The 26,449-nt window shown below is 38.0% G+C and overlaps 1 protein-coding gene across 2 annotated transcripts in view; it reads right to left on the bottom strand.

Annotated features, from left to right (window-relative positions):
- Positions 1–8,443: 8,443 nt before the first annotated feature.
- DNAAF6 (dynein axonemal assembly factor 6) overlaps positions 8,444–26,449 on the bottom strand; it is a 35,972-nt gene continuing 17,966 nt past the window's right edge. For both annotated transcript variants that reach the window (XM_006943899.4, XM_019823486.3), the window contains exons 6-7: positions 14,747–14,832; positions 8,444–8,706 (exon numbers count right to left, since the gene is read on the bottom strand). In XM_006943899.4, coding sequence (XP_006943961.1) covers positions 8,577–8,706; positions 14,747–14,832 — 216 coding nt within the window. In that variant the 3' untranslated portion in view covers positions 8,444–8,576. The remainder of the gene's footprint in view (positions 8,707–14,746; positions 14,833–26,449) is intronic.

Raw genomic sequence — 26,449 nt, 5'->3', positions numbered from 1 at the left:
TTGAAAAGATGTTCAACATCACTGATCATCAGGGAAATGCAAATCAATACTATAATAAAATATCAACTCGCACCTGTCAGAATGGCTGAAATCAGCAACACAAGAATCAACAGGTGTTGATTCAGATGTGTAGAGAAAGGAACCCTCTTGCACTGTTTATGAGAATTAAAACTGGTGCAGCCACTATGGAAAACATTATGGAGCTTCCTCAAATAGTTAAAAATAGAACTACCGTATGATTCAGCCATTGCATTACTGGGTATTTACTCAAAGAATACAAGAACACTAATTCCAAAGGATAATGCACCCCTATGTTTATAGCAGCATTGTCTACAATATCCAAATTAAGGATGAATGGATAAATAAAATGTGGTGTCTACACACACACACACACACACACACACACATGCACACTGGAATATTACTCAGCCATAAAAATGAAACCTTACCATTTGCAGCAACATAGATAGAGCTAGAGAATATTATGCTAAGTTAAATAAGTCAGTCAGAGAAAGACAAATACCATATGATTTCATTCATATGTGGAACTTAAGAAACAAAACAAACAAGCAAAGGGAAAAACAGAGAGAGAGAGACAGAGACAGAGACAGAGACAGAGAGAGACAAAGAAACAGACTTAACTATAGAGGACAAACTGACGGTTACCAGAGGTTAGGTGGAAGATGGGTGGGTAAAATAGGTGATGGGGATTAAGAAGTGGACTTGTCATGAGCACAGGGTGATGGAATTGTTGAATCACTATATCGTATACCTGAAACTCATGTAATACTGTATGTTAACTAACTGAAATTAAAATAAAAACTTAAAAAAAACCCCACAGGGACAGGAGATGAGGTCTTTGGCCCAATGGTACCATCATAAAGTTCCCCTGGAAGGGCTGTACTCTCTGTAAATGTTTGACTGGAAAAAAATCTTCATCTTTAACAGAGGGAAACAACAAGGAAATTTATCTGTCTCTATCTGAGTCCGAGATGGAAGAAAAAAAATTCTGAGAACTAAAGCACAGGCTTGGAACTCACATGGTTTTAGGTTGTAATTTATACCATCTGCTTTACCAGGAACATTTACCCTGATGCTCTTGGTGGAAGCAAAGGTAGAACTGATTTGAATGCATGGTCCCACAACACAGACCACAGAAGTTTCACAGAATTTTTTAAAAAACCCATTAAGGAAGACACTGCAATAAGAAACTACAAGAATAAATGATCTAACACAAGTGAGGTTCAGTGGACATGAACATCAGCAAGTTTGGAATCCTAAGAGCCACGGAGCAGGCTGGGAGGGGGGATGGAATTTGAGAAAATTGCCCAGTATGAAGAACAAATAGAGATGAAAAATATGATGGAGAGGCAAAATGACATGGAGGATAGAATGAAGGGTGAAACATTAATCTAAGAGGCTCTCCAGAAGAAAAATAGAATTGGAGAAAGGCAACATTCAAGGTGATAATGGCTGAGGATTTTCCCGGATTGATAAAAGATTTAAGAAGCACAAGTACCAAATAAAATAAATAAAGTTAAATTCTATCCAGACATGTTATAGTCAAATTGCAGAACACCAAAAACAAAGAGAAAAAATTTGAAAACTACAAGAGAAAAAAGACAGATTACATCCAAACGAGATAGACAGCCAACTTTGAAATTACAAAATATAAGCCAGAATACAGGTAAATGACATCTTCGAAGTTCTGAGGGAGAATATCTGTCAACTTAGATTTCTAAACCCAGCTAAATTATTTTTTAAAAGATTTTATTTTTAAGTAACCTCTACACCCAACATGGGCCTCGAACTCACAACCCCATGATGAAGAGTCATATGTTCTACCAACTGAGCCAGCCAGGCACCCCCTTCCCCAGCTAAATTATTATTCAAGAGTGACAGCAGTAAAAACATTTCCAAAAATGAACTGAGAGGATCAAGAATTCACAAACCCTTGCTGAAAGAAATACTGAAATAATTGGCACAAAAACAGACACATAGACCAATGGAATAGAATAGAAACTCCAGAACTAGACCCACAAACGTATGGCCCACTCATCTTTGACAAAGCAGGAAAGAACATCCAATGGAAAAAAGACAGTCTCTTTAACAAATGGTGCTGGGAGAACTGGACAGCAACATGCAGAAGGTTGAAACTAGATCACTTTCTCACACCATTCACAAAAATAAACTCAAAATGGATAAAGGACCTAAATGTGAGACAGGAAACCATCAAAACCTTAGAGAAGAAAGCAGGAAAAGACCTCTCTGACCTCAGCCGTAGCAATCTCTTACTCGACACATCCCCAAAGGCAAGGGAATTAAAAGCAAAAGTGAATTACTGGGACCTTATGAAGATAAAAAGGTTCTGCACAGCAAAGGAAACAACCAACAAAACGAAAAGGCAACCAACGGAATGGGAAAAGATATTCGCAAATGACATATCGGACAAAGGGCTAGTATCCAAAATCTATAAAGAGCTCACCAAACTCCACACCCGAAAAACAAATAACCCAGTGAAGAAATGGGCAGAAAACATGAATAGACACTTCTCTAAAGAAGACATCCGGATGGCCAACAGGCACATGAAAAGATGTTCAGCGTCGCTCCTTATCAGGGAAATACAAATCAAAACCACACTCAGATATCACCTCACGCCAGTCAGAGTGGCCAAAATGAACAAATCAGGAGACTATAGATGCTGGAGAGGATGTGGAGAAACGGGAACCCTCTTGCACTGTTGGTGGGAATGCAAATTGGTGCAGCCGCTCTGGAAAGCAGTGTGGAGGTTCCTCAGAAAATTAAAAATAGACCTACCCTATGACCCAGCAATAGCACTGCTAGGAATTTATCCAAGGGATACAGGAGTACTGATGCATAGGGCCACTTGTACCCCAATGTTCATAGCAGCACACTCAACAATAGCCAAATTATGGAAAGAGCCTAAATGTCCATCAACTGATGAATGGGTAAAGAAATTGTGGTTTATATACACAATGGAATTCTATGTGGCAATGAGAAAAAATGAAATATGGCCTTTTGTAGCAACGTGGATGGAACTGGAGAGTGTGATGCTAAGTGAAATAAGCCATACAGAGAAAGACAGATACCATATGTTTTCACTCTTATGTGGATCCTGAGAAACTTAACAGGAACCCATGGGGGAGGGGAAGGAAAAAAAAAGAGGTTAGAGTTCAAGAGAGCCAAAGCATAAGAGACTGTTAAAAACTGAGAACAAACTGAGGGTTGATGGGGGGTGGGAGGGAGGGGAGGGTGGGTGATGGGTATTGAGGAGGGCACCTTTTGGGATGAGCACTGGGTGTTGTATGGAAACCAATTTGTCAATAAATTTCATAAAGAAAAAAAGAAATACTGAAATATTTACTTCAAAAAGGAAACACTGATGTGGAAAAGAGAATGGTGAGCCAGATATTGGTAAACATGTGGATAGCTCTAAATAAGCATTGGTTGTAAAAAAAAAATGAGGATGATGAATAATTTGGGCTATAAAAACAAAGTTGGAGGGGTGCCCAGGTGGCTGCACTGAGAGTGCAAAGCCTGCTTGGGATTCTCTCTTTCCCCTTTCTCTCTGCTCCCCACCCCCTCTCAAAATAAATAAATAAATAATTAAAAATAAAAATTAAAAAAAGCAAAGTTGGAGAGGTATAGTTTTGTTAAAATTGTATAAGTCCTTGAAATGTTTTAAGGGAGGGCAGAGCTTTGAGACAGTTTAGACATTTTAAGTAAAAGGAAAAGAAAGAACCAAAATGTATAACTTCCAAACCTGTAGGAGATAAAAAAAGAATAAAAAAATTTTTGACTAATGGGAAAAAAGTCATGAAAGAAGGAAAAAAAGTGTAGAAAAAAAGCAGAATAAGAAAAATCCCATGAAAAGGGGATATAAATAAATCCACATATATCGTTAGTAAAAATAAACGTGGTTGGAGTAAAACTTGTGAGTGTAAAGACAGAATATTGTTTGCATTTAAATATCCAAAATGTAGCTACATTCTTTTCATAAAAGTCACCTAAAACATAAGGGCATAAAAAATGATGGAAAAAGACAAACCAAGCAAATACTAACCAAAATTGATGTCGGTATGTTAAAGTTAAATATAGAAACATACAAAACATATAATGCATACAAAACATACAAAGTGACAAATATTAAGGATAAACTGTCATAGTATATTGATAATAGAAAGAATTCACCAGGAAGATGTAACAGTTCTATATCTCTCTGCACCTAAATATATTGCCTCAAAATACATAAGGCAAAACTTGACTGAATTACGAGCAGATACCAACAAATCTATCATAGGACGAAAATTTTAATATACCTCTCCATGTTGATAGAGAAATCAGACCAAAAATTAATAAGAATGTAGATTTGACCAGCCGATTAAAAAAAAACTTTGGGGTGCCTGAGTGGCTCAATCTGTTAAGCACCGGACTTCAGCTCAGGTCACGATCTTGTGGTTTGTGAGTTCAAGCTCTGTGTCGGGCTCTGTGCTGACAGCTCAGAGCCTGGAGCCTGCTTTGGATTCTGCGTCTCCCTCTCTCTCTGCCCCTCTCCCTAATCACGCTCTGTGTCTCTCTCTCACTCAAAAATAAACATTAACAAAAACTTCAATTGATGCATATAAAATTCTATACCCAATATTTACCAAATACTCATTCTTTAAAAATATACATAGACTGGGGCACCTGGGTGGCTTAGTTGGTTAAGTGTCCAGCTCTTTATTTCATCTTAGGTCATGATCTCATGGTTCATGGGTTTGAGCCCCACATCTGGCTTTGCGCTGACAGCACAGAGCCTGCTTGGGATTCTCTGTCTCCCTCTGTCTCTCTCTCTCTGCTTCTCCCTTGCTTGCACACTCTCTCTCTCTCTCAAAAATAAACATTAAAATTTTTTTTTAAAAAGCACACATAGATCTTTTATCACATTGCAATAAAATTAGAATTCCAAGAAACAAAAATTAAAAAAAGAATTTACTTGGAAATTAAAAGAAAGTAAGTTATAAAACCAGTTTGTGCAATATTATCCCATTTAGGGAAAAATAATATGTTACACATTGAAAAAAAATGTCAAAAAGAGACACTAAAAATGGTAAAGGTGGTTATTCATGGTTTGTTAGCTTACAGGTGATTTTTAGCTTTGCTTTTTAAAATTTTTATTTATTTATTTTTAATTTTTTTATGTGTTTATTTATTTATTTAGAGACAGTGAGCACAAGTGGGGTAGGGACAGAGAGACAGGGAGAGAGAATTCCAAGCAGGCTCTGCTCTGTCAGAACAGTGCCGGACACAGGGCTTGAACTCTTGAACCATGAGATCATGACCTGAGCTGAGATCAAGAGTTGGTCACTTAACCAACTGAGCCACCCAGGCCCCCCAGCTTTGCTTTATTTTTAAACAGCTTTTCTGTGTTGTTAAATTTTCCTGTTTGGAACATGTAAGCATATACATAGTTTTTCTAATTAGAAAAAAAAATCAACAATGAATTGTACTTAGGGTAATGTGTAGAATAATAACTTGGCTGGCTATTGCAATAGCATCATAACCGATCTCATTTTCATTGTGGCCTAATACAGTCTCTTTCCCAAAGCACTGAGAATAAAATCCAGTTTCCTAACCTCGGCCTGCAAGGTTCTACATGACATTGCTCCAGCCTACATTTCCAACCTTACCTCCAGTCACTCCCCAGATTCACCCTACTCCAACCACACCAGCTTTCATTTCCTTGAACTCTCCAAGTTCTTTCCATTTGGGTCTTCACATTTGCTACCCTTTGTACCTGGCAGCCATGCTGCTCTCCTTACCCCAATATTGTCTTTGCCTAGCTAAGTCCTAAGTACTCTTCATGTTTTGGCTAGAACCTTAAGGAAGCCTTTTCTTCTCTCACTCCCCAGACTTAAGTTTGGTTTCTCTGATAGGTATTTTCAAAGCACCCATTCTAGGGGCACCTGGGTGGCTCAGTTAGTTGAGTGTCTGACTTCGGCTCAGGTCATGATCTCAAGGTTCATGAGTTTGAGCCCTGCATTGGGCTCTGTACTGACAGCTTGGAGCCTGGAGTCTGCTTCGGATTCTGTGTCTCCCTCTCTCTCTGCCCCTCCTCTGCTCATGCTTGCTCTCTCTCTTTCTCTCTCTCAAAAATAAACATTAAAAATTTTTTTTAAAAAGCACCCATTCTTTTCTTTCATACCAATAAAAAGAAACTTGAAAATACATGTTTATGTGTTTACTTGGTTATTGTTCATCTGCCTTGATAAACTCTGTAAGGACAGGGACCCCATCTGGTTTGTTCATTGTTGTATCTCCAGCACCTGATATAGTGCCAGGAACTTGGTAAGCGCTTAGTGAATATTTGTTGAAAGAATGCATAAATGAGTGAATGAATGAATGATTGAATCCTCACAAGTGGTGCTACTGGAGATTATGGAACCAAAAAATGAAGCAAAGAAGTTCATAAAGGAGAAGACTAATGATATGCCACAACTGTGGTTTTAAATTCCAGTTCTCCTGGTTATGGCTAAGATTCATTGAAAAATGCTGACAAAGCGGTGCCTGGGTGGCTCATTCGGTTGAGTGTCTGCCTTTGGCTCAGGTCATGATCTTGCAGTTCATGAGTTTGAGCCCCACATCAGGCTCACTGCCATCAGCGTAGAAACTGTAGGCACTGAGTCCACTTAGGATTCTCTGTCTCCTTCTCTGCCTACCCCTCCCCCACTGTGTTCTTTCTTTCCCTCTCCCTCTCTCTCAGAAATAAGGAAACATTAAAAAAAAAGAAAAAATGCTGACAAGATGAATTTCCTTTTTGTCTTCTTATTCTACATTTGCTTTACTGGACTATTCCCCTTTAAAGGAAGAAAGTCCTGGGAATTAGCTTAAAAACAAAACAACAATGACAACAAAGTTGTTACTTCTGAGGCCAAGGACAGTGAAGTAGGATGATGCGCAGATGGGTATAAATTACTGGATCGCATTTCATTGTCTTGAAGCTCTGTTTCATTACATAATTGATACAGTACCACAAAACCAAAGCCCAATTCAAGTTGGCCTGGATATGCTCTATCTTCTCTTCCAGGGACAACTTGTGCACATTCAGTCAGCTTGAATAATAATGGTCTTTGTAATTAGGGCCAGTACATAGGAAAAAGAGATACATTTTCCACTGACTCACTGTTGCTCTCTAGAGAAGAAAAATATTGGTTACTGCTTAGGCTTGCCCCAGAGTTTACACCGTAGGGTGTAATCTTAAATTTTTAAAATACAGCCTTGAAAAAAGATGCTGAGGAAGCAAAGTAGGACACTTTTTTGTTCCTGTAACATCATGGACTTAAATTCACAGACACTAGTTCCTTTTAGTTAATCCCACCCTCAATTCTTGCCCCCCACAGAAGAATGTCATGGTGGTGATTTCAATGGTGAATTCTCTACAAGAGCTCAATGTTTTAACACAACTATTTTTGCCAAAATCTCAGTCTTTTCCTTCTATTAGATCTAGTTACAAACTAGAGGCTTGGTAGTTATCTACATACGTAAGTCTGGAAAATATCTGCTTATTTAGTTCCTTAATAGTTCACTTAGATGAGATAAACATCTTTCAATTTTTCATCTCTTCTCAAAATTTCACTCCCAGTTAACTCCACAGTTCTACAGTGATGTGTGAGGCCTAGTTACATGAGCTTTAAAATAAGATTTATTCATAAATAATTCTGAAATAAACTTCAGCAATACAGTCCAGAAGGGGCAGGGGGCATTGACATAACTCATAAAAATAGGTATGCCCAATTATGAATAAAGATAAGAAATGAAAGAGAACAGGTTTTGTAAATGCACCACACTTTTCTTTATATTCCTTTTAAATGTCAAGGATTTCAATACTAAATATACACACAGTAGTCCAAAAGGTATTGTTAGTAATTATTAGTGCACAAAAGGAAGAAGATTTTTAACCTAACCAGATCCAGACACTGAAAGCAGGACTGAGGAAGCTAAGTAACACTGTGTGTTCTGAAGTATTTCTTATTCAAGTAAAACATGTTATTTAGGATGGCGTACCAAACTATTTATAATCCTTTGTTATTTGTACATCCCAGGATTGTGAGAACCTAACCAGAGAATACTGTAAATCATTTGATCAAATCAATGAGAAGGCAGCCAAATAAACTTTTCTGGCATAATAATGACCAATTGCAATGGAACTGATTGTATCATAGTATAATTAATTGGCTTAAGTTCTTCAGACCACTGAAATAAGTGGACCAACCATTTCATGGTCATATTTCAGTTTGAATTGACCATGCAGTAATCTAATTGGTTAACCTGCAAATTCTATCCAGCTATCACCAAAAAAATGGAATAGCTTATGAATATAAGAAAACAGTATTTCCCACCAGAGTAATAGGAATGACGGTAAATGACCAGGAACTCAGTAGAATTGAATTTAGACCCTTTATGAACTATGTCAGAATAATAAAAAAGATAGGAGACATTTGCCAATTTTTCAAAGGTTTTTTTAAAAATTTTTTAGCAGTGCTGTTTTACCATGTTTCCTTCTTGTTCATGAAGCTTCAGAAGAAGTTAATGAAATCCAAGTCTCTTTTCATTGTTAGGGCGACTTCAAGAGTCTCAGTCTCCAGGATATAGAAAGCTTTGGCACTGTTGCATTCCACAGGGTGGGGAAGGGTTATCAACAGCTTCCTAAAAATCAAAACAAAATAAGACAAGATAAAAAACCTAGAATCAACTTCCTAAAGTAATATCAAGAAGATATCACTTTTATTTTATTTTATTTTAAATATGAAATTTATTGTCAAATTGGTTTCCATACAACACCCAATGCTCATCCCAACCGGTGCCCTCCTCAATGCCCATCTCTCCTCCCCCTCCCCCCCCCCCCGCCGCCCCATCAACCCTCAGTTTATTCTCAGTTTTTAAGAGTCTCTTATGGTTTGCCTCCTTCCTTCTTGGTAACTTTTTTCCCCCCGTCCCCTCCCCCATGTTCTTCTGTTAAGTTTCTCAGGATCCACATAAGAGTGAAAACATGTGGTATCTGTCTTTGTATGACTTATTTCACTTAGCATAATACTCTCCAGTTCCATCCACGTTGCTACAAAAGGCCAGATTTCATTCTTTCTCATTGCCAAGTAGTATTCCATAAAATATATAAACCACAACTTCTTTATCCATTCATCAGTTGATGGACATTTAGGCTCTTTCCATAATTTGGCTATTGTTGAAAGTGCTGCTATAAACATTGGAGTACAAGTGCCCCTATGCATCAGCACTCCTGTATCTCTTGGGTAAATTCCTAGCAGTCTTATTTCTGAGTCTTAGGGTAGATCTATTTTTAATTTTTTGAGGAACCTCCACACTGTTTTCCAGAGTGGATATACCCATTTGCATTCCCACCAACAGTGCAAGAGGGTTCCCGTTTCTCCACATCCTCGCCAGCATCTATAGTCTCCTGATTTGTTCATTTTAGCCACTCTGACTGGCGTGAGGTGATATTTCAGTGTGGTTTTGATCGCACTTTTAATAAGATAACGGGAAGCAATATATACCATCAAAAGGTTAGGAACCAAAAAAAACAATATTTAGACACTGTAAGTACGAGTTCAAAAATATGCCAAATTAACACACATAATATATCAGCCTTTTTGGCCTTAAAAATACAAGCAGGGGTTTTGATACCCCCACTCTTTTTTCAAGATTGACCTCATTTTGCATTATATAAACATACTCTCGGGCTTGATTTATAGGCAGAGGAGCAGAGCCATTGCAACTCTAAGTTGGTTGGATAGATATGTTGCCAGCCATGCTTATGTGTACATGGAATGTGACTGATACAAATCTGAAAATTGGAATAGTTCTATAATAATTCTGCTGATGCAACCTCAGGCTGAGTCTCTACTACATGTATAGTTATTGAAATTCAGGCCTGGAATGATTTTAATACTAGATCAATGAAAGTGCTTCTCTGTGCTTGCTTCTGGTTCTTTCTACTATACATTGACAAAAATCCCTGTGAGAGATTGCTGGGTTTATTTTGCAGTTGTGGGGCTCCGTTGCTAGATAGCTGTATGCTTTAGCTGCATTGCTGGGCTAAGCCATCCATAATTGTGTCATAGTGGTATGAATCTGAATTATGCATGGGGTCGGCACATGCTGGTATCTGAAGAAAATTAAATGCATGAAGCACTTGTTACCTCACATTCTCCATAAAGAAGCCTTCAGTATCTCTATAAAAAGTGGACAGAAAAGCTCTTTTAAAAGGTATAGGATCCAAGTTTGTAAAGGAATCTGGTATTTTTTAGGGATACTTATTGAATCCTTGTATAAAGATTAGTATTTGAAAACAAACTCTTGAAAACCGATTGCCTCCTCACTCATTTGCAAGACCTAAGTTTAGGAAACTGGGCTCATTAAAAGTATTTATCACACATGTTTGTGTGATCGCATTTCTCTAGAATAGAAATTTCCTGTTACTCTTGTTCTATTCCAGATACTTGTAGTAGGAAAAACATCTCTCTCCACCAGAAGTAATGATATCATGATGTATTTATTTCAAATTTAAAAAAATTTTAATGTGTGTTTATTTTTCAGAGAGAGAGACAGAGTGTGAGAGGGAGAGGGGCAGAGAAAGAGAGAGACACAGAATCCGAAGCAGGCTCCAGGCTCTAAGCTGTCAGCACAGAGCCCGACGTGGGGCTTAAACTTACGAACTTTGAGATCCCGACCTGAGTCCAAGTTGGGCACTTAACCAACTGAGCTACCCAGGTGCCCCTCATGATGTATTTTAATATATCATGTAATATTTGGCATCTCAAAAAAGTGGGTGCAAAAAGTGTTTAGAGTCCATCTTTTTAAAGTTGTTTACAATATAGTTTGAGCTGGAGTTAGATTTGCTTTATACCTTATTCTACAAATGATAATATATTCACTTTAAAAATAAAGCAAAGCTCAGTGGTGGTAGCTTCATTGCACTAAAAGACAACTATTAATCAGCTGAATAAGGAGTTCCAGTGATAATGTGCACTTCTCTGTCCAGAGAGAAATAAATTCAGCAGAGACAGTGGCCATTGGAATGATCCATCTATGCCTGCATTCCTGGCTAGTCCTTAGTAGTATGGCTTCAAATACTAAAATTTTGAACAGAAACTGTGCAACTTATTTAGGCTCTTAGGAGAAGGGAAGTATTTTTGTCTAGTCTGTTTTACTGCCTAATATCTGGATTGAGATTTATATATAAACAAAATAAAATTCTACAAATACTTATCCATGTACAATTCATTGAAGGACAGGACTATATCTTATCTTCATGTCCCCCCAGTTGTAGCAGGAGACTTTATGAATGTTTGTTGAGTGAATACATAAATGAATGGAAAGCAAAATAACATTTGAGTACCCAGAACACATTAGTACTATCAAATATGAATAAACATTTAAACTCAATCCCTCTGCCTTTACATTGATAGTATACTTGCTTTTAAGAAGCTACAGTTTAGGCACTGATCAAATGTTTATCCAGTGTTACTTTTCATTAGAAATTGTTTAAAAGCGAATGATAATATATGAAAGTAAAGACAAAAGAATTATCTATACAGTGAACTCTAGAGACTTACATCCTTACATTTATATTAGCAAAGTCAAGTTGATGTTCCTTGCAAGAGATTTAAATACAGGACAACATTGTTCTGTGCATATTCACATAATGTAGTTTTTATTTTATGTAGTTAATAAATGATTTTATCTCTGGGTTAGTTAACAAGAGACTTTTAATGATAGAGAAAAAACTAAGGGTTGATGGAAGGAGGTGGGTGGGAGATTAGCTAGATGGGTGATGGGAACTAAAGGGGGCCCTTGTTGTGATGAGCACTGGGTGTTGTATGTAAGTGATGAAATCACTGAATTCTACTCCTGAGATCAATATTGCACTGTATATTAACTAACAAAATTTAAATTAAAAAATAAATATTTGGGTTTAAAAAACATGACTTTTTGGGGCGCCTGGGTGGCTCAGTCGGTTGTGCGTCCGACTTCGCTCAGGTCACGATCTCACGGTCCGTGAGTTCGAGCCCCGTATCAGGCTCTGTGCTGACCGCTCAGAGCCTGGAGCCTGCTTCAGATTCTGTGCCTCCCTCTCTCTCTGGCCCTCCCCCCGTTCATGCTCTGTCTCTCTCTGTCTCAAAAATAAATAACTGTTAAAAAAAAAAACATGACTTTTTAAACGTTTTCTATTGGAGACATAGCTATTTTCAAAGAAAGTGAAGAAATAGCTGCTGAGCTGACATTCAGTATTTCAATTTGAAAACATCTTTTGAGTTTGAGTATCAGTCAATTCTCAATCAGTCTGAATTAAAGGAGCACAGCAAAGATGAGAATAAAACAGCATTCAACCAAAAATTAATTCATACTTGTCTTTACAGTATGTTTTTACTATCACATTCAAGGAATTCATTTATGATATTCTTAGAATACACTTCAAAAAATAGTGAAACTTCATATGAAGATAAAAGTCCTTGGGAAATTATCCAATTTCCCCTATCTTTCCTCCTTTCTGTCTACTCCATGTTGGGAATCAATGTGCAAAAACAATGATTTTTTAAAAAATAAAGAAGTTAAGACATTGCTTTATTTCTTTTGGTTGTATAATTCTAAAAATCTGGGTTTTATTGATAGTTCTAATGCAATTGACTGTCATTTGACTGATCTTACCAGTCAATTCAGTTAAAATAGATTCACGTGTTCTGCCTTATAGATTCATGAACAGGAGGTTTTCTCTTCTCTCTCTAGGGGTGAGTAAACATAGTGTGATATGCTGTCAAAGTTAGAAACTAAAGAAAGTATATGTGAATACCAATAACCTCAAAAACAAGTCACATTTCCAATAACACAATTTCAGATAATAGCGTGGCTCCAAAGAATGTGCAAGTGTTAAGGAAAAATGACAAAAACAATAACAGCCTATCTTCAGTCTTCTATCATAATTAATGATTTTTTTCTTAAGAGACAGCACCTCTCTGCACTATTTAATATATAAGAACATTATGATCCCAAAATTCTAGTGTAGTCCACATTCTACATGGACAAGTATCTCTGTGTGAGTCTTTCATTTGGTGGGCTCTGATAGATATCTGGAGTGGCAGCATAGCAGCTGCCTGAAGATTGATGGAGAACTGCTAGGAGAATGGAAATTAACTCCACGGTGTGTAGATATGTATGTGTTCTTAACAAGTGCACCAATATCATGGAAGATTAACTGTTAATTTAAGCAACTTTCCTTGCAGAGGTTGTGTGGAAGAATAAAAGCATATATAATAAGAATGAAAAAATTACACTGCTCCTCGAAGTAAATCGTAGGAATAGTGGATGAAATTTTTATAACAGGAGACAATTTTTGTGAGAATATAGTTTTGAAATTACATAAGTAATGAGAAAGTACTTGATATATATCCATGGGTAGATCATTTTGGGTTAAATGCATCTAATATAGAAATCAAGGTTAAGCTATGTATGTACATTGGGTCGTTTATACATAGAAGTCTTTTGTATGAGGGATCTACTTTTTATTTTTTTGAAACCCTAAGATCAACAGGGGAAGATTATTGATACTGATAATGGAAGAAAGAAAATGTGCCAGCAGCTGACTGCTTACCACACCCAGTTTGAAACGCTCGTGAATAACAGAGAAAGAGCCACTGCAGTCAACCAAAGTGTGCTTACTAGCATACATTCAGATGAAAAGTGAAACAAGCAAGGAGATATTTAGATATTTTATCTATCACACAGCGGGTTCCATTGATTTCCTCTTTACGGATTTGTTTTTGAGAGACGGGACTGATTTGTCCAGGTGTCAGATAAACATTTGTATCAGAATCTTACTGTATGTGTTGCATTTTGGAAACATAATTTGAACCTGTGTAATAAGAAGACTATTTTGAAAATATCAAAATGTTTAATTATGTTATGCCATTATTACCTGTATTCTTTTTAAATGTATCTATACTACTTGAGAAGCTAGTGATAAATTTGTTAGAATTTAAAAATTTTTTTAATGTTTATTTATTTTTGAGAGAGAGAGAGACAGAGTATAAGCTGGAGAGGGGCAGAGAGACAGGGAGACAAAATCCATAGCAGGCTCCAGGCTCCGAGCTGTCAGCACAAAGCCCGATGTGGGGCTCGAACTCACTAGCTGTGAGATCATGACCTGAGCCAGACATCCAGCCAACTGGGCCACCCAGGCACCCCAATTTGTTAGAATTTTTGCTTTAAGGAATTGATGACAAGACTTTTCTGTTAATTTTTAGATGGATACAGTCAAATTGAACCTTAGAGTCCCATGGTAACCAGAAAGTTTAAAGATATTGCTTCTCTTATGGCATCTCTGTACAAAAAGTCACAAGCGAGACTTACAACTTAAGAGATTTTCATCTCTAGTTATTTTTCCTCACAGATAAGTAAACCATATCTGAATGTCAAAGGCTGTATTTTAGTGGTAGCAATCTACTCCAAATGTACGGGTGCAAAGCAGAAAAAAACTAGGTGTTTTAGGTGTCTCAAAAAATATATATACATATATATTTATATTATATAGATCAAACATTTGAATGAATAACTCACTTTTTCACTTTTTGTCAAACTTTAGGAGTGATGAAAAATAACAATGTACACTTTAAGAATATTGATTATAGATTCATTAATATTTTAATACATTATTCTAATTCTAAGTTTTACTCACTTATTAGGAGTGCGAAGGTCAAGGATCATTTCCTGGATATCAATTTGAATTTCAGAAGGGTTTGTATTCGGCAGTTTAATTTTAACCTGAAAGAGAAAATGAGAAGAAAAATACTTTTGTCTTGAAGAACAGTTAATTTGAAGAAGGTAGGGAAGTATGGGGAAATGAGAGCTAATATTTATTAAGTTCCAGCTATGTGTGCATGGCTAGGCCCTTTCCTCATTACAATCTTGAGATGCAGGATTACCCCCATTTTATAGATGGAGATAGTGAGATACAGAGAAGTTTAATGAGCAGCCCAAGGGTAACCATCTGTAATTGAACTAAGGTTCCTTGCCTGTAACTTTCATTGTCTGAAGGTGCATACTAGTGCACCTGCTAAGGTTGGGGACTTTCAACGGACTTTATATCAGTGGGCACTTTGAATAAAAAGTGGTTAATTTTCATGTTGGGTGTGGGTTGGTGATGCCATTTGTAGTATCCTGGTATAAACTCCTATTCCACATTTCCTAGAGAAGTGTAGGAGTCCATAAAAGTCGTTAATACAACAAGAGAAATAACAACATGATCCCTACGTACCCCACACCCACCACTGCCTCCACACACACGCACACACAAAATGGGACTATTTATTGGTTTGGTAAGATTTTACTTAAAAATGTCGCATCTCAATTCCCACAGGACCCAGTAATTCCACTCCTGGGTACATACACAAGAGCATTTAAAACCCAGGTGTTCTCTTCCCTTATCCATCCCTCAAATATTGACATTTTCCAAGGGTCAGTCTGTCAATCTGCTTGCATGGAGTCAGAAGTTTCTGCCAGTTCTGGTTCAAGGATTCCAGGCATGTGATTCAGACATTTTGATGAAACCGCCTCAAAATGGCATCATCAGAATGTAAAATTACTGATTTTTTAACTAAGTAATATGTATAAGACATCTTTCACTCTTACTTCATACCTGACCTTAAGCCCATCTCAAATTCTTCCCCATCTCTCTCTCTTCTCACCCCATGTGCATTCTGCATCTAACTCTCTCATTATGTATTATGTATTAAATGTATTTAAAAATTTAAATACATCTAACTTTCACAATCAGAAATACATTAAATATATACAATTAGATCAACTTTTAAGGAGGTATCCACCCCCCTACCATCATTATGAAAGAATGCTAGGATATTAACTATAAATATATGTATATTATATTACTATTAGAATTTAATTGAAGGTTTACTGTGCTGCCTAGAGCTGATAATAAGGAATTGTATTACAGCTCAAATATCTGTCTCCCTGAAACACAGTCTAATTTGCAACCAATCCAATAAGGTTAGCATAATCAGAAAGCCTGCAAAAAAATGTGTCCGTCCTCTAGAATTTATATGGAAAAGAGAATCCATTCAATTATCATGTAGCCAAATCTATGTATTCATTAGAAGTAAATTAGTATGACTGTTTTAACCTTAAGAGCAAAATCAGGATTTGAGAAGCAGACCATTCAGGAAACAAGTGGATTCTCAGAACATAGGCAGACACATTGCTCAGAATGATTGGTAGCGCTTTCCGAGATGAATACGTGATAAACATGTGACTCCTGGTTGTGTCTGCCAGATAATGACTGACTCCTATCCCATCCCTGACTCTCACCTCATTCTCAGTGAGACTTGGAGATGGAGTAAGGCTCATATCCCTGTGAAGGAGGTGATAATGAAAAAGAAACAGACTAAATGGCTTGTTTCATAGGTCACATCAGAATGTCCCCTTATCAATATGGATGCATTAAAGCAGAAGAGCCAAAATATTATATATCCATTGCTCAAAAAGAGTATCAAGCTATGTGCAGGCTGCTTTTCCCATCCTCTAGAACAAACAATGGGTCATTTGGCAGAATATCAATAACTCTAGCCCCATTTACTTTTGGCTTTTAGAGATAATCTGCTGTTCAACACACATGGGTGAAAATGGGAATCCACTGACCTACTTCCCCACTGCACACATACCCATTCTTACCACGAGTAGTCCTCTGGGGGAAGACAGGCTATCTTCCTACATACCTTTGACACCTGAAGTTCCTTTTTCCATGGCCCCCAACTGACATCCAAGAGGTCAGGTACTTCAGTCAGCCTTATTTCTCAAGGGTAGGCTGTTCCCTATTCTTTGCCACATTGTTTCTATTACACATGTTTGACTTCTCTCGTCAACATTGTTTTTATCTCTAAAGCCATGACCCAGAGTCAACGTCACTTCATTGATCTGATTCCTCTTGGTTTTTGATACCTGGCTTGGAACTGGAGTGAGAATTTTCAGTGCCTCTGTTTGAACTCTGTCTCTGAATGTTGACCCCCATCCCAAGGGCTATGTATTCTGTCCTCACTCCCATTTCTGCAAGTTTCCTAGTGTCCCTCTCAATACCTCCCCCTCTCCAAGCATACATGTGCTACTTAAGATCAGTTATCCTTTATTCCAAGCCCAATGCAAAGCCAGTACTCTGTGGTAGTATATTCTAACCCCTCAGAGAACCCCAATTCTGAAAATCAACATCTCCAGTCCCCGTCTTTGAGTTTCACATGGATTTATATTTCTAACAGCCTTGGACACTTCCAGCAAGATTTCTTATAGGCAGTTCAAACTCAATATAACCCAAACTTAATATATTTCTCTTAGAACTTTGTCTTCTTTCTTTTGCATTGCATTCCTGATCCCCATACCAAAAAACAAAGCTGTTTACTCTTATTCCAGAAGTAATAAATGGTAATTGTAAATAAAGTGTAAAATTCAGATGAACAAAAAGAAATAAAAACCATCTCTAAGACTACCATCCAGAGACAAGCCACTTTACATTCCCCTATCTTGATTCATGTCATCACCATTTACCCAGTCATCCAAACTAGAACTCTTGACTCCTTTTTCTCCCGTACATACCCCATTTGACAACTTTCCATATGTGGAATTCTAGAAACTTAACAGAAGACCATGGGGGAAGGGAAGGGGAAATATAGTTTCAAACAGAGAGGGAGGCAAACCATAAAGAACTCTTAAATGCAGAGAACAAACTGAGGTTTGATGGGGTAGCAGGGGAGAGGGGAAAATGGGTGATGGATATTGAGGAGGGCACTTGTTGGTATGAGCACTGGGTGTTGCATGTAGGCAATGAATTATGGGAATCTACTTTTGAAGCCAAGAGCACACTGTAGACACTGTATGTTAGCTAACTTGACAATAAATTACGTTAAAAAAAATAAATCTTATCAATACTACTTCTTAAATATCTACCTTGCTCTCTATCCCTACTGCCACCCTCCAGGGGCCTACCTCTCTCACCTGAATTAGTGATATTGTCTATCAATTGGTTTTCCTAACACCAATCTCCCTAACTCGCACTCATCTCCTACCATCATCTCTGCCAAATTCTCCACGATAATCTGCCACTAGAGTTGTTATGGAATACCACATCTAATTGTTTAACTCACCTGCTTTAAGATGTTTCGTAACTCTAATGCCCACAAAAGTTCACATTTCACAGTGTCTTAGTCTGTTGGGGCTGCCATAATACAATACTACAGACAGGAATTCTGAGCATGCCAGACGTGCGAGTATGGTTGGTTTCTGGTGAGAGCTCTCTTCTCTACTTGCAGAAAGCTGCCTTCTCAGAGGGTGCTCACATGGCCCAGAAAGAAACCAAGCAGAGCAAGCTCTCTGGTATCTTTGTATAAACGCACTAATATCATCACGCCGGCCCCACCCTTGTGACCTTATCTAAACCTAATTACTTCTCAAAGGTTCCATCTCCAAATACCATTACAGTGGGTATTAGAGCTTCAAAATGTGAACTTCAGGGGGACGCAATCAGTCCAAAGCACATGGTATGACCTTCAAGGGCTTTTCCAACTAGCTCCAAGCTGCTTATTCTGTTTTATCTTGTATTACTCCATGCCAGTGCATTCTGGGGTTCCAAGAACATCACAAATGCTCTCAAAACACATCATATGCTTTCATAGCACTATGCCTTTGCTCATGCTGCTGCTTACTCTTCTCGGAGAGCTTTTCCACGCTGACAAACTATTATGGACTTCAAATGTCCAGGCATCCAGCAGAAGCAGAGAAATAATAAAGATCAGAGCAGAAATAAGCAATATAAAATCTAAAAAAACTGTAGAGCAGATCAATTAAACCAAGAGTTGGTTTTTTGAAAAAATACACAAAATTGATAAACCTCTAGCCAGGCTTCTCAAAAAGAAAAGGGAGATGACCCAAATAGATAAAATCATGAATTAAAATGGAATTATTACAACCAATCCTTCAGAAATATAAGCAATTATCAGGGAATACTATGAAAAATTATATGCCAACAAACTGGACAACCTGGCAGAAATGGACAAATTCCTAAACACCCACACACTTCCAAAACTCAAACTGGAGTAAATAGAAAGCTTGAACAGACCCATAACCAGCGAAGAAATTGAATCGGTTATCAAAAATCTCCCTACAAATAGGAGTCCAGGACCAGATGGCTTCCCAGGGGAATTCTACCAGACATTTAAAGCAGAGATAACATCTATCCTTCTCAATCTATTCCAAAAAATAGAAAGGGAAGGAAAACTTCCAGACTCATTCTATGAAGCCAGTATTACTTTGGTTCCTAAACCAGACAGAGACCCAGTAAAAAAAGAGAACTACAGGCCAATATCCCTAATGAATATGGATGCAAAAATTCTCAATAAGATACTAGCAAATCGAATTCAACAGCTTATAAAAAGAATTATTCACCATGATCAAGTGGGATTCATTCCTGGGCTGCAGGGCTGGTTCAACATTCGCAAATCAATCAATGTGATACATCACATTAATAAAAGAAAAGATAAGAACCATATGATCCTGTCAATCGATGCAGAAAAAGCATTTGACAAAATTCAGCATCCTTTCTTAATAAAAACCCTCTAGAAAGTCGGGGTAGAAGGAACATACTTAAACATCATAAAAGCCATTTATGAAAAGCCCACAGCTAACATCATCCTCAATGGGGAAAAACTGAGAGCTTTCCCCCTGAGATCAGGAACACGACAGGGATGCCCACTCTCACTGCTGTTGTTTAACATCGTGTTGGAAGTTCTAGCATCAGCAATCAGACAACAAAAGGAAATCAAGACATCAAAATTGGCAAAGATGAAGTCAAGCTTTCACTTTTTGCAGATGACATGATATTATACGTGGAAAATCCGATAGACTCCACCAAAAGTCTGCTAGAACTGATACATGAATTCAGCAAAGTTGCAGGATACAAAATCAATGTACAGAAATCAGTTGTATTCTTATACACTAATAATGAAGCAACAGAAAGACAAATAAAGAAACTGATCCCATTCACAATTGCACCAAGAAACATAAAATACCTAGGAATAAACCTAACCGAAGATGTAAAAGATCCATATGCTGAAAATGATAGAAAGCTTATGAAAGAAATTGAAGAAGATACAAAGAAATGGAAAAACATTCTGTGCTCATGGATTGGAAGAATAAATATCATTAAAATGTCAATACTACCCAAAGCTATCTACATTCAATGCAGTCCCAATCAAAATTGCACCAGCATTCTTCTCCAAGCTAGAACAAGCAATCCTAAAATTCATATGGAACCACAAAAGGCCCCGAATAGCCAAGTAATTTTGAAGAAAAAGACCAAAGCAGGAGGCATCACAATCCCAGACTTTAGCCTCTACTACAAAGCTGTAATCATCAAGACAGCATGGTATTGGCACAAAAACAGACACAGAGACCAATGGAATAGAATAGAAACCCCAGAACTAGACCCACAAAAGTATGGCTAACTAATCTTTGACAAAGCAGGAAAGAATATCCAATGGAAAAAAGACAGTCTCTTTAACAAATGGTGCTGGGAGAACTGGACAGCAACATGCAGAAGAATGAAACTAGACCACTTTCTTACACCATTCACAAAAATAAACTCAAAACGGATAAAGGACCTGAATGTGAGACAGGAAACCATCAAAACCCTAGAGGAGAAAGCAGGAAAAGACCTCTCGGACCTCAGCCGCAGCAATTTCTTACTTGACACATCCCCAAAGGCAAGGGAATTAAAAGCAAAAATGAACCATTGGGACCTCATGAAGATAAAAAGGTTCTGCACAGCAAAGGAAACAACCAACAAAACTAAAAGGCAACCAATGGAATGGGAAAAGATATTTGCAAATGACATATCGGACAAAGGGCTAGTATCCAAAATCTATAAAGAGCTCACCAAACTCCACACCCGAAAAACAAATAATCCAGTGAAGAAATGGGCAGAAAACATGAATAGACACTTCTCTAAACAAGACATCCGATGGCCAACAGGCACATGAAAAGATGCTCAACGTCGCTCCTCATCAGGGAAATACAAATCAAAACCACACTCAGATATCACCTCACGCCAGTCAGAGTGGCCAAAATGAACAAATTAGGAGACTATAGATGCTGGAGAGGATGTGGAGAAACGGGAACCCTCTTGCACTGTTGGTGGGAATGCAAATTGGTACAGCCACTCTGGAAAGCGGTGTGGAGGTTCCTCAAAAAATTAAAACAGACCTACCCTATGACCCAGCAGTAGCACCGCTAGGAATTTACCCAAGGGATACAGGAGTACTGATGCATAGGGGCACTTGTACCCCAATGTTTATAGCAGCACTCTCAACAATAGCCAAATTATGGAAAGAGCCTAAATGTCCATCAACTGATGAATGGATAAAGAAATTGTGGTTTATATACACAATGGAGTACTACGTGGCAATGAGAAAGAACGAAATATGGCCCTTTGTAGCAACGTGGATGGAACTGGAGAGTGTGATGCTAAGTGAAATAAGCCATACAGAGAAAGACAGATACCACATGTTTTCACTCTTATGTGGATCCTGAGAAACTTAACAGAAACCCATGGGAGAGGGGAAGGAAAAAAAAAAGAGGTTAGAGTGGGAGAGAGCCAAAGCATAAGAGACTCTTAAAAACTGAGAACAAACTGAAGGTTGATGGGGGGTGGGAGGGAGGGGAGGGTGGGTGATGGGTATTGAAGAGGGCATCTTTTGGGATGAGCACTGGGTGTTGTATGGAAACCAATTTGATAATAAATTTCATATATTAAAAATAAATAAATAAATAAATAAATTCTTATCACTAAAAACAAAACAAAACAAAAAACAAAAAAACAAAAAAACAAATGTCCAGGCAAAATGCCACCTGTATTGTGAAGTCTGCTTGGACTACTTCTTTGCACCCATATCACTTTATACACACTTCTATCAAATTTAAATTGTTTGGGTTCAAATCATAGTTCTACCAGATTCTAAGTGTGTGACCTTAAGCAAGCCACTTAACTTCTTTGTGCTTCAGCAACCTCATCTGTAAAATGAAAATAAAAGCACCTATTTCATAGGGTCAATGCGGGGATTAATGATTTGCTATATGCAAAGTTTACAGAGAAATGCCTAACACATAGTAAGCATTATACAAATTGCTTTGCTATTATTATTATTATTATTATTATTATTATTATTTCATGTTAAGTGAAAACAATCTGGATAAAAACGTTTATTTGTAGACTGTGAATGTAGGGAGATGGCTCTGCCATGGCACCCCAGTGACCTTGCACTATCCCCATAGGCCACATATGCAAGATTCAACTACAGCCTGCCCCAAGTCTTGACAGGACATCCTGTGATCCTCTTGGAACGTGGGAAGGTAGACAGTCTTGTGAGGAGTTGCCTCAAGTCTGTTTCCTATCTGTCTTTCTACCTTGTGGGAGGCTCCTTATCTTGTGGGAGGCCGTTTCTCACCCTACTCCCTGGTTCCCATAAGGCAGAAGGGCTTTCTGTCTCCCTTCTCTTAGCTATAGATGCAGGCTATAAAATAGTTCAGCTACAGTCTAGAGTTTGCCCTTCAGCAACAGAGTGTCCTACTGCCCGTGTCCCCTGTCATCTGGCCACTTTAGTTTGATGTTGTCCTGTGGGGCAAAGGGAGATGACACTATACTGATCTTGCTTATGCTGCCTGTGTAAATAATCAACTATATGCATTGGGGCTCACTGTTTCCTTATTGGATGGATCTATGGAAGTCTGCTGCTGCTTATGGACTACTTGATCTCTTGACAGTAAGCTCGTTAAAAGGAGAAACTTATCTATTTTGTCAACACTATATACTGAGTATCTGGCCTATGGCAAGTGTTCAATAAGTATTTGTTAAATTAAAAAATATAGCGGGGCGCCTGGGTGGCTCAGTTAAGCATCGGACTCTTGATCTCAGCTCAGGTCATGATCTCATGGTTCGTGGGTCCGAGCCCTGCATCAGGCTCTGCAGTGACAGCGCGGAAGCTGCTTGGGATTCTGTCTCCTTCTCTCTCTCTGCCTCCCCCCGGCTCGCTCTCTATCTTTCTCTCAAAACAAGTAAGTAAACATTAAAAAAAAAAACACATAGCAAACAATGGTAAATACGTATTCAAGGATATATATCAAACCCCTGATAGTGGGATGCTTGTGGGAACGGATGGAAAGTATAGAGAACAAAAGAGAAAATTAAAAATAAAACAGTAAAATAGAACAAGACAGAGGCATTATACTCATGAGGCTTAAAGAAAAACATAGTGTTACCAAGGAGGAAAAAGCCTTCTGGCTCTCTTATTATTCTTCCATTAATTTATATGAGTATTTGATACCTTGCAAGCTTGACCTTATTTTCTCAACTGTACTACAAGGAGAAAAGCCTAGATAAGCATCTTTTAAACCATGTTCCAAAGAGGCCCAGTTTTTCTTCTAGGAGCTGTCTCATGGGCGATAGTACCCTTTTAACCAAGGCAGGGGTACTTTTATGTGCTTTATATGTTGGGTTTTCTCATAGAATTTTGTTTGAAGTAAATGGTTGGCAGCTAAAAACAAAAAAAACCCCTGCAAACCTAGATGTAGCTGTAAAATTAATGTACAGCATGATGACTATAATTACTAATACCGTATTGAATACTGGGTATCTGCTAAGAGAGTAGATTTCAGGTACTCTCAACCACACACATGCACACACACACAAACACACACACATATACACACATAATGCACACACACACAATGCTAAGTGGGTGAGGACAGGATATGTTAATTAGCTTGACTACAGTAATTTCACTATGTATATGTGTATCATATCTTGTTGTACACTTCGCCTTAAATACATACAATTTTTACTTAAAACATTAAATGCCTAAATATAGATTAAGGCAAGGAAGCTTGGTAGCTATGAACTCGGGGAGTGGAGCAGCAGGCATGATTTGGATAATGGAGCTCCTTGGCTTGGGGTTAGAAGGAAAGAATGAAAGGTTTGCTGAAGACATGCATATTCCTAACTGAGAATTTTGTTTAGGACAATTGCTTTAAAACTCATAAATCTTTTTTTCTTATTTGGAGGCTGGAGAGGGTAAAGGAAGGGGTGGTCCTCGTGAATTTTTTTTTATTAAACTTTATTTTTTATTTTTTAAAATTTACATCCAAATTAGTTAGTATATAGTGAAGCAATGATTTCAGTAGATTCCTTAGTACCCCTTACCCATTTAGCCCATCCCCCCTCCCACAACCCCTCCAGCAACCCTCAGTTTGTTCTCCACATTTATGAGTCTCTTTTGTTTCGTCCCCACTCCCTGTTTTTATATTATTTTTGTTTCCCTTCCCTTATGTTCATCTGTTTTGTCTCTTAAAGTCCTCATATGCGTGAAGTCATATGATTTTTGTCTTTCTCTGACTAATTTCACTTAGCATAATACCCTCCAGTTCCATCCACGTAGTTGCAAATGGCAAGATTTCATTCTTTTTGATTACTGAGTAATACTCCAGTGTGTGTGTGTGTGTGTGTGTGTGTGTGTGTGTGTGTGTGTGTGTGTGTATGTACCACATCTTCTTTATCCATTCATCCATCGATGGACATTTGAGCTCTTTCCATACTTTGGCTATTGTTGATAGTGCTGCTATAAACATGGGGGTGCATGTGTCCCTTCGAAACAGCACACCTGTATCCCTTGGATAAATGCCTAGTAGTGCAATTGCTGGGTCGTAGGGTAGTTCTATTTTTAGTTTTTTAAGCAACCTCCATACTGTTTTCCAGAGTAGCTGCACCAGCTTGCATTCCCACCAACAATGCAAAAGAGATCCTCTTTCTCCACATCCTCGCCAACATCTGTTGTTGCCTGAGCTGTTAATGTTAGCCATTCTGACAGGTGTAAGGTGTATCTCATTGTGGTTTTGATTTGTATTTCCCTGATGATCAGTGATGTTGAGCATTTTTTCATGTGTCGGTTGGCCATCTGGATGTCTTCTTTGGAGAAGTGTCTATTCATGTCTTTTGCCCATTTCTTCACTGGATTATTTGTTTTTTGGGTGTTGAGTTTGATAAGTTCTTTGTAGATTTTGGATACTAACCCTTTATCTGATATGTCATTTACAAATATCTTCTCCCATTCTGTTGGTTGCCTTTTAGGTTGCTGATTGTTTCCTTCGCTGTGCAGAAGCTTTTTATTTTGATGAGGTCCCACTAGTTCATTTTTGCTTTTGTTTCCCTTGCCTCTGGAGACGTGTTCAGTAAGAAATTGCTGCGGGCAAGATCAAAGAGGTTTTTGCCTGCTTTCTCCTCGAGGATTTTGATGGCTTCCTGTCTTACATTGAGGTCTTTCATCCATTTTGAGTTTATTTTTGTGTATGGTGTAAGAAAGTGGTCCAGGTTCATTCTTCTGCATGTCGCTGTCCAGTTTTCCCAGCACCACTTGCTGAAGAGACTGTCTTTATTCCAGTGGATATTCTTTCCTGCTTTGTCAAGATTAGTTGGCCATACGTTTGTGGGTCCATTTCTGGGTTCTCTATTCTATTCCATTGATCTGAGTATCTGTTCTTGTGCCAGTACCATACTGTCTTGATGATTACAGCTTTGTAGTATAGCTTGAAGTCTGGGATTGTGATGCCTCCTGCTTTGGTTTTCTTTTTCAGATTGCTTTGGCTATTTGGGGTCTTTTCTGGTTCCATAAAAATTTTAGGATTATTTGGTCTAGCTCTGTGAAGAATGCTGGTGTTACTTTGATAGGGATCGCATTGAATATGTAGATTGCTTTAGGTAGTATCGACATTTTAACTATATTTGTTCTTCCTATCCAGGAGCATGGAATCTTTTCCCATTTCTTTGTGTCTTCTTCAATTTCTTTCATCAGCTTTCTATAGTTTTCAGTGTATAGATTTTTCACCTCTTTGGTTAGATTTATTCCTAGGTATTTTATGGTTTTTGGTGAAATGGTAAATGGGATCGATTCCTTGATTTCTCTTTCTGTTGCTTCATTGTTGGTGTACAGAAATGCAACCGATTTCTGTGCATTGATTTTATATTCTGCAACTTTGCTGAATTCATGCATCAGTTCCAGCAGTTTTTTGGTTGAATCTTTTGGGTTTTCCATATAGAGTATCATGTCCTCTGCGAAGAGTAAAAGTTTGACCTCTTCCTGGCCAATTTGGATGCCTTTTATTTCTTTGTGTTGTCCGATTGCAGAGGCTAAGACTTCCAATACTGTGTTGAATAACAGTGGCGAGAGTGGACATCCTTGTCTTGTTCCTGACCTTAGGGGGAAAGCTCTCAGTTTCTCCCCACTGAGGATGATATTAGTGTTGGGTTGCTCGTATATGGCTTTTATCATCTCGAGGT

The sequence above is a fragment of the Felis catus genome, chromosome X (assembly GCF_018350175.1).
Source record: "Felis catus isolate Fca126 chromosome X, F.catus_Fca126_mat1.0, whole genome shotgun sequence".
Classification (NCBI taxonomy): domain Eukaryota; kingdom Metazoa; phylum Chordata; class Mammalia; order Carnivora; family Felidae; genus Felis; species Felis catus.
This window is presented reverse-complemented; position numbering and strand designations above follow the sequence as displayed.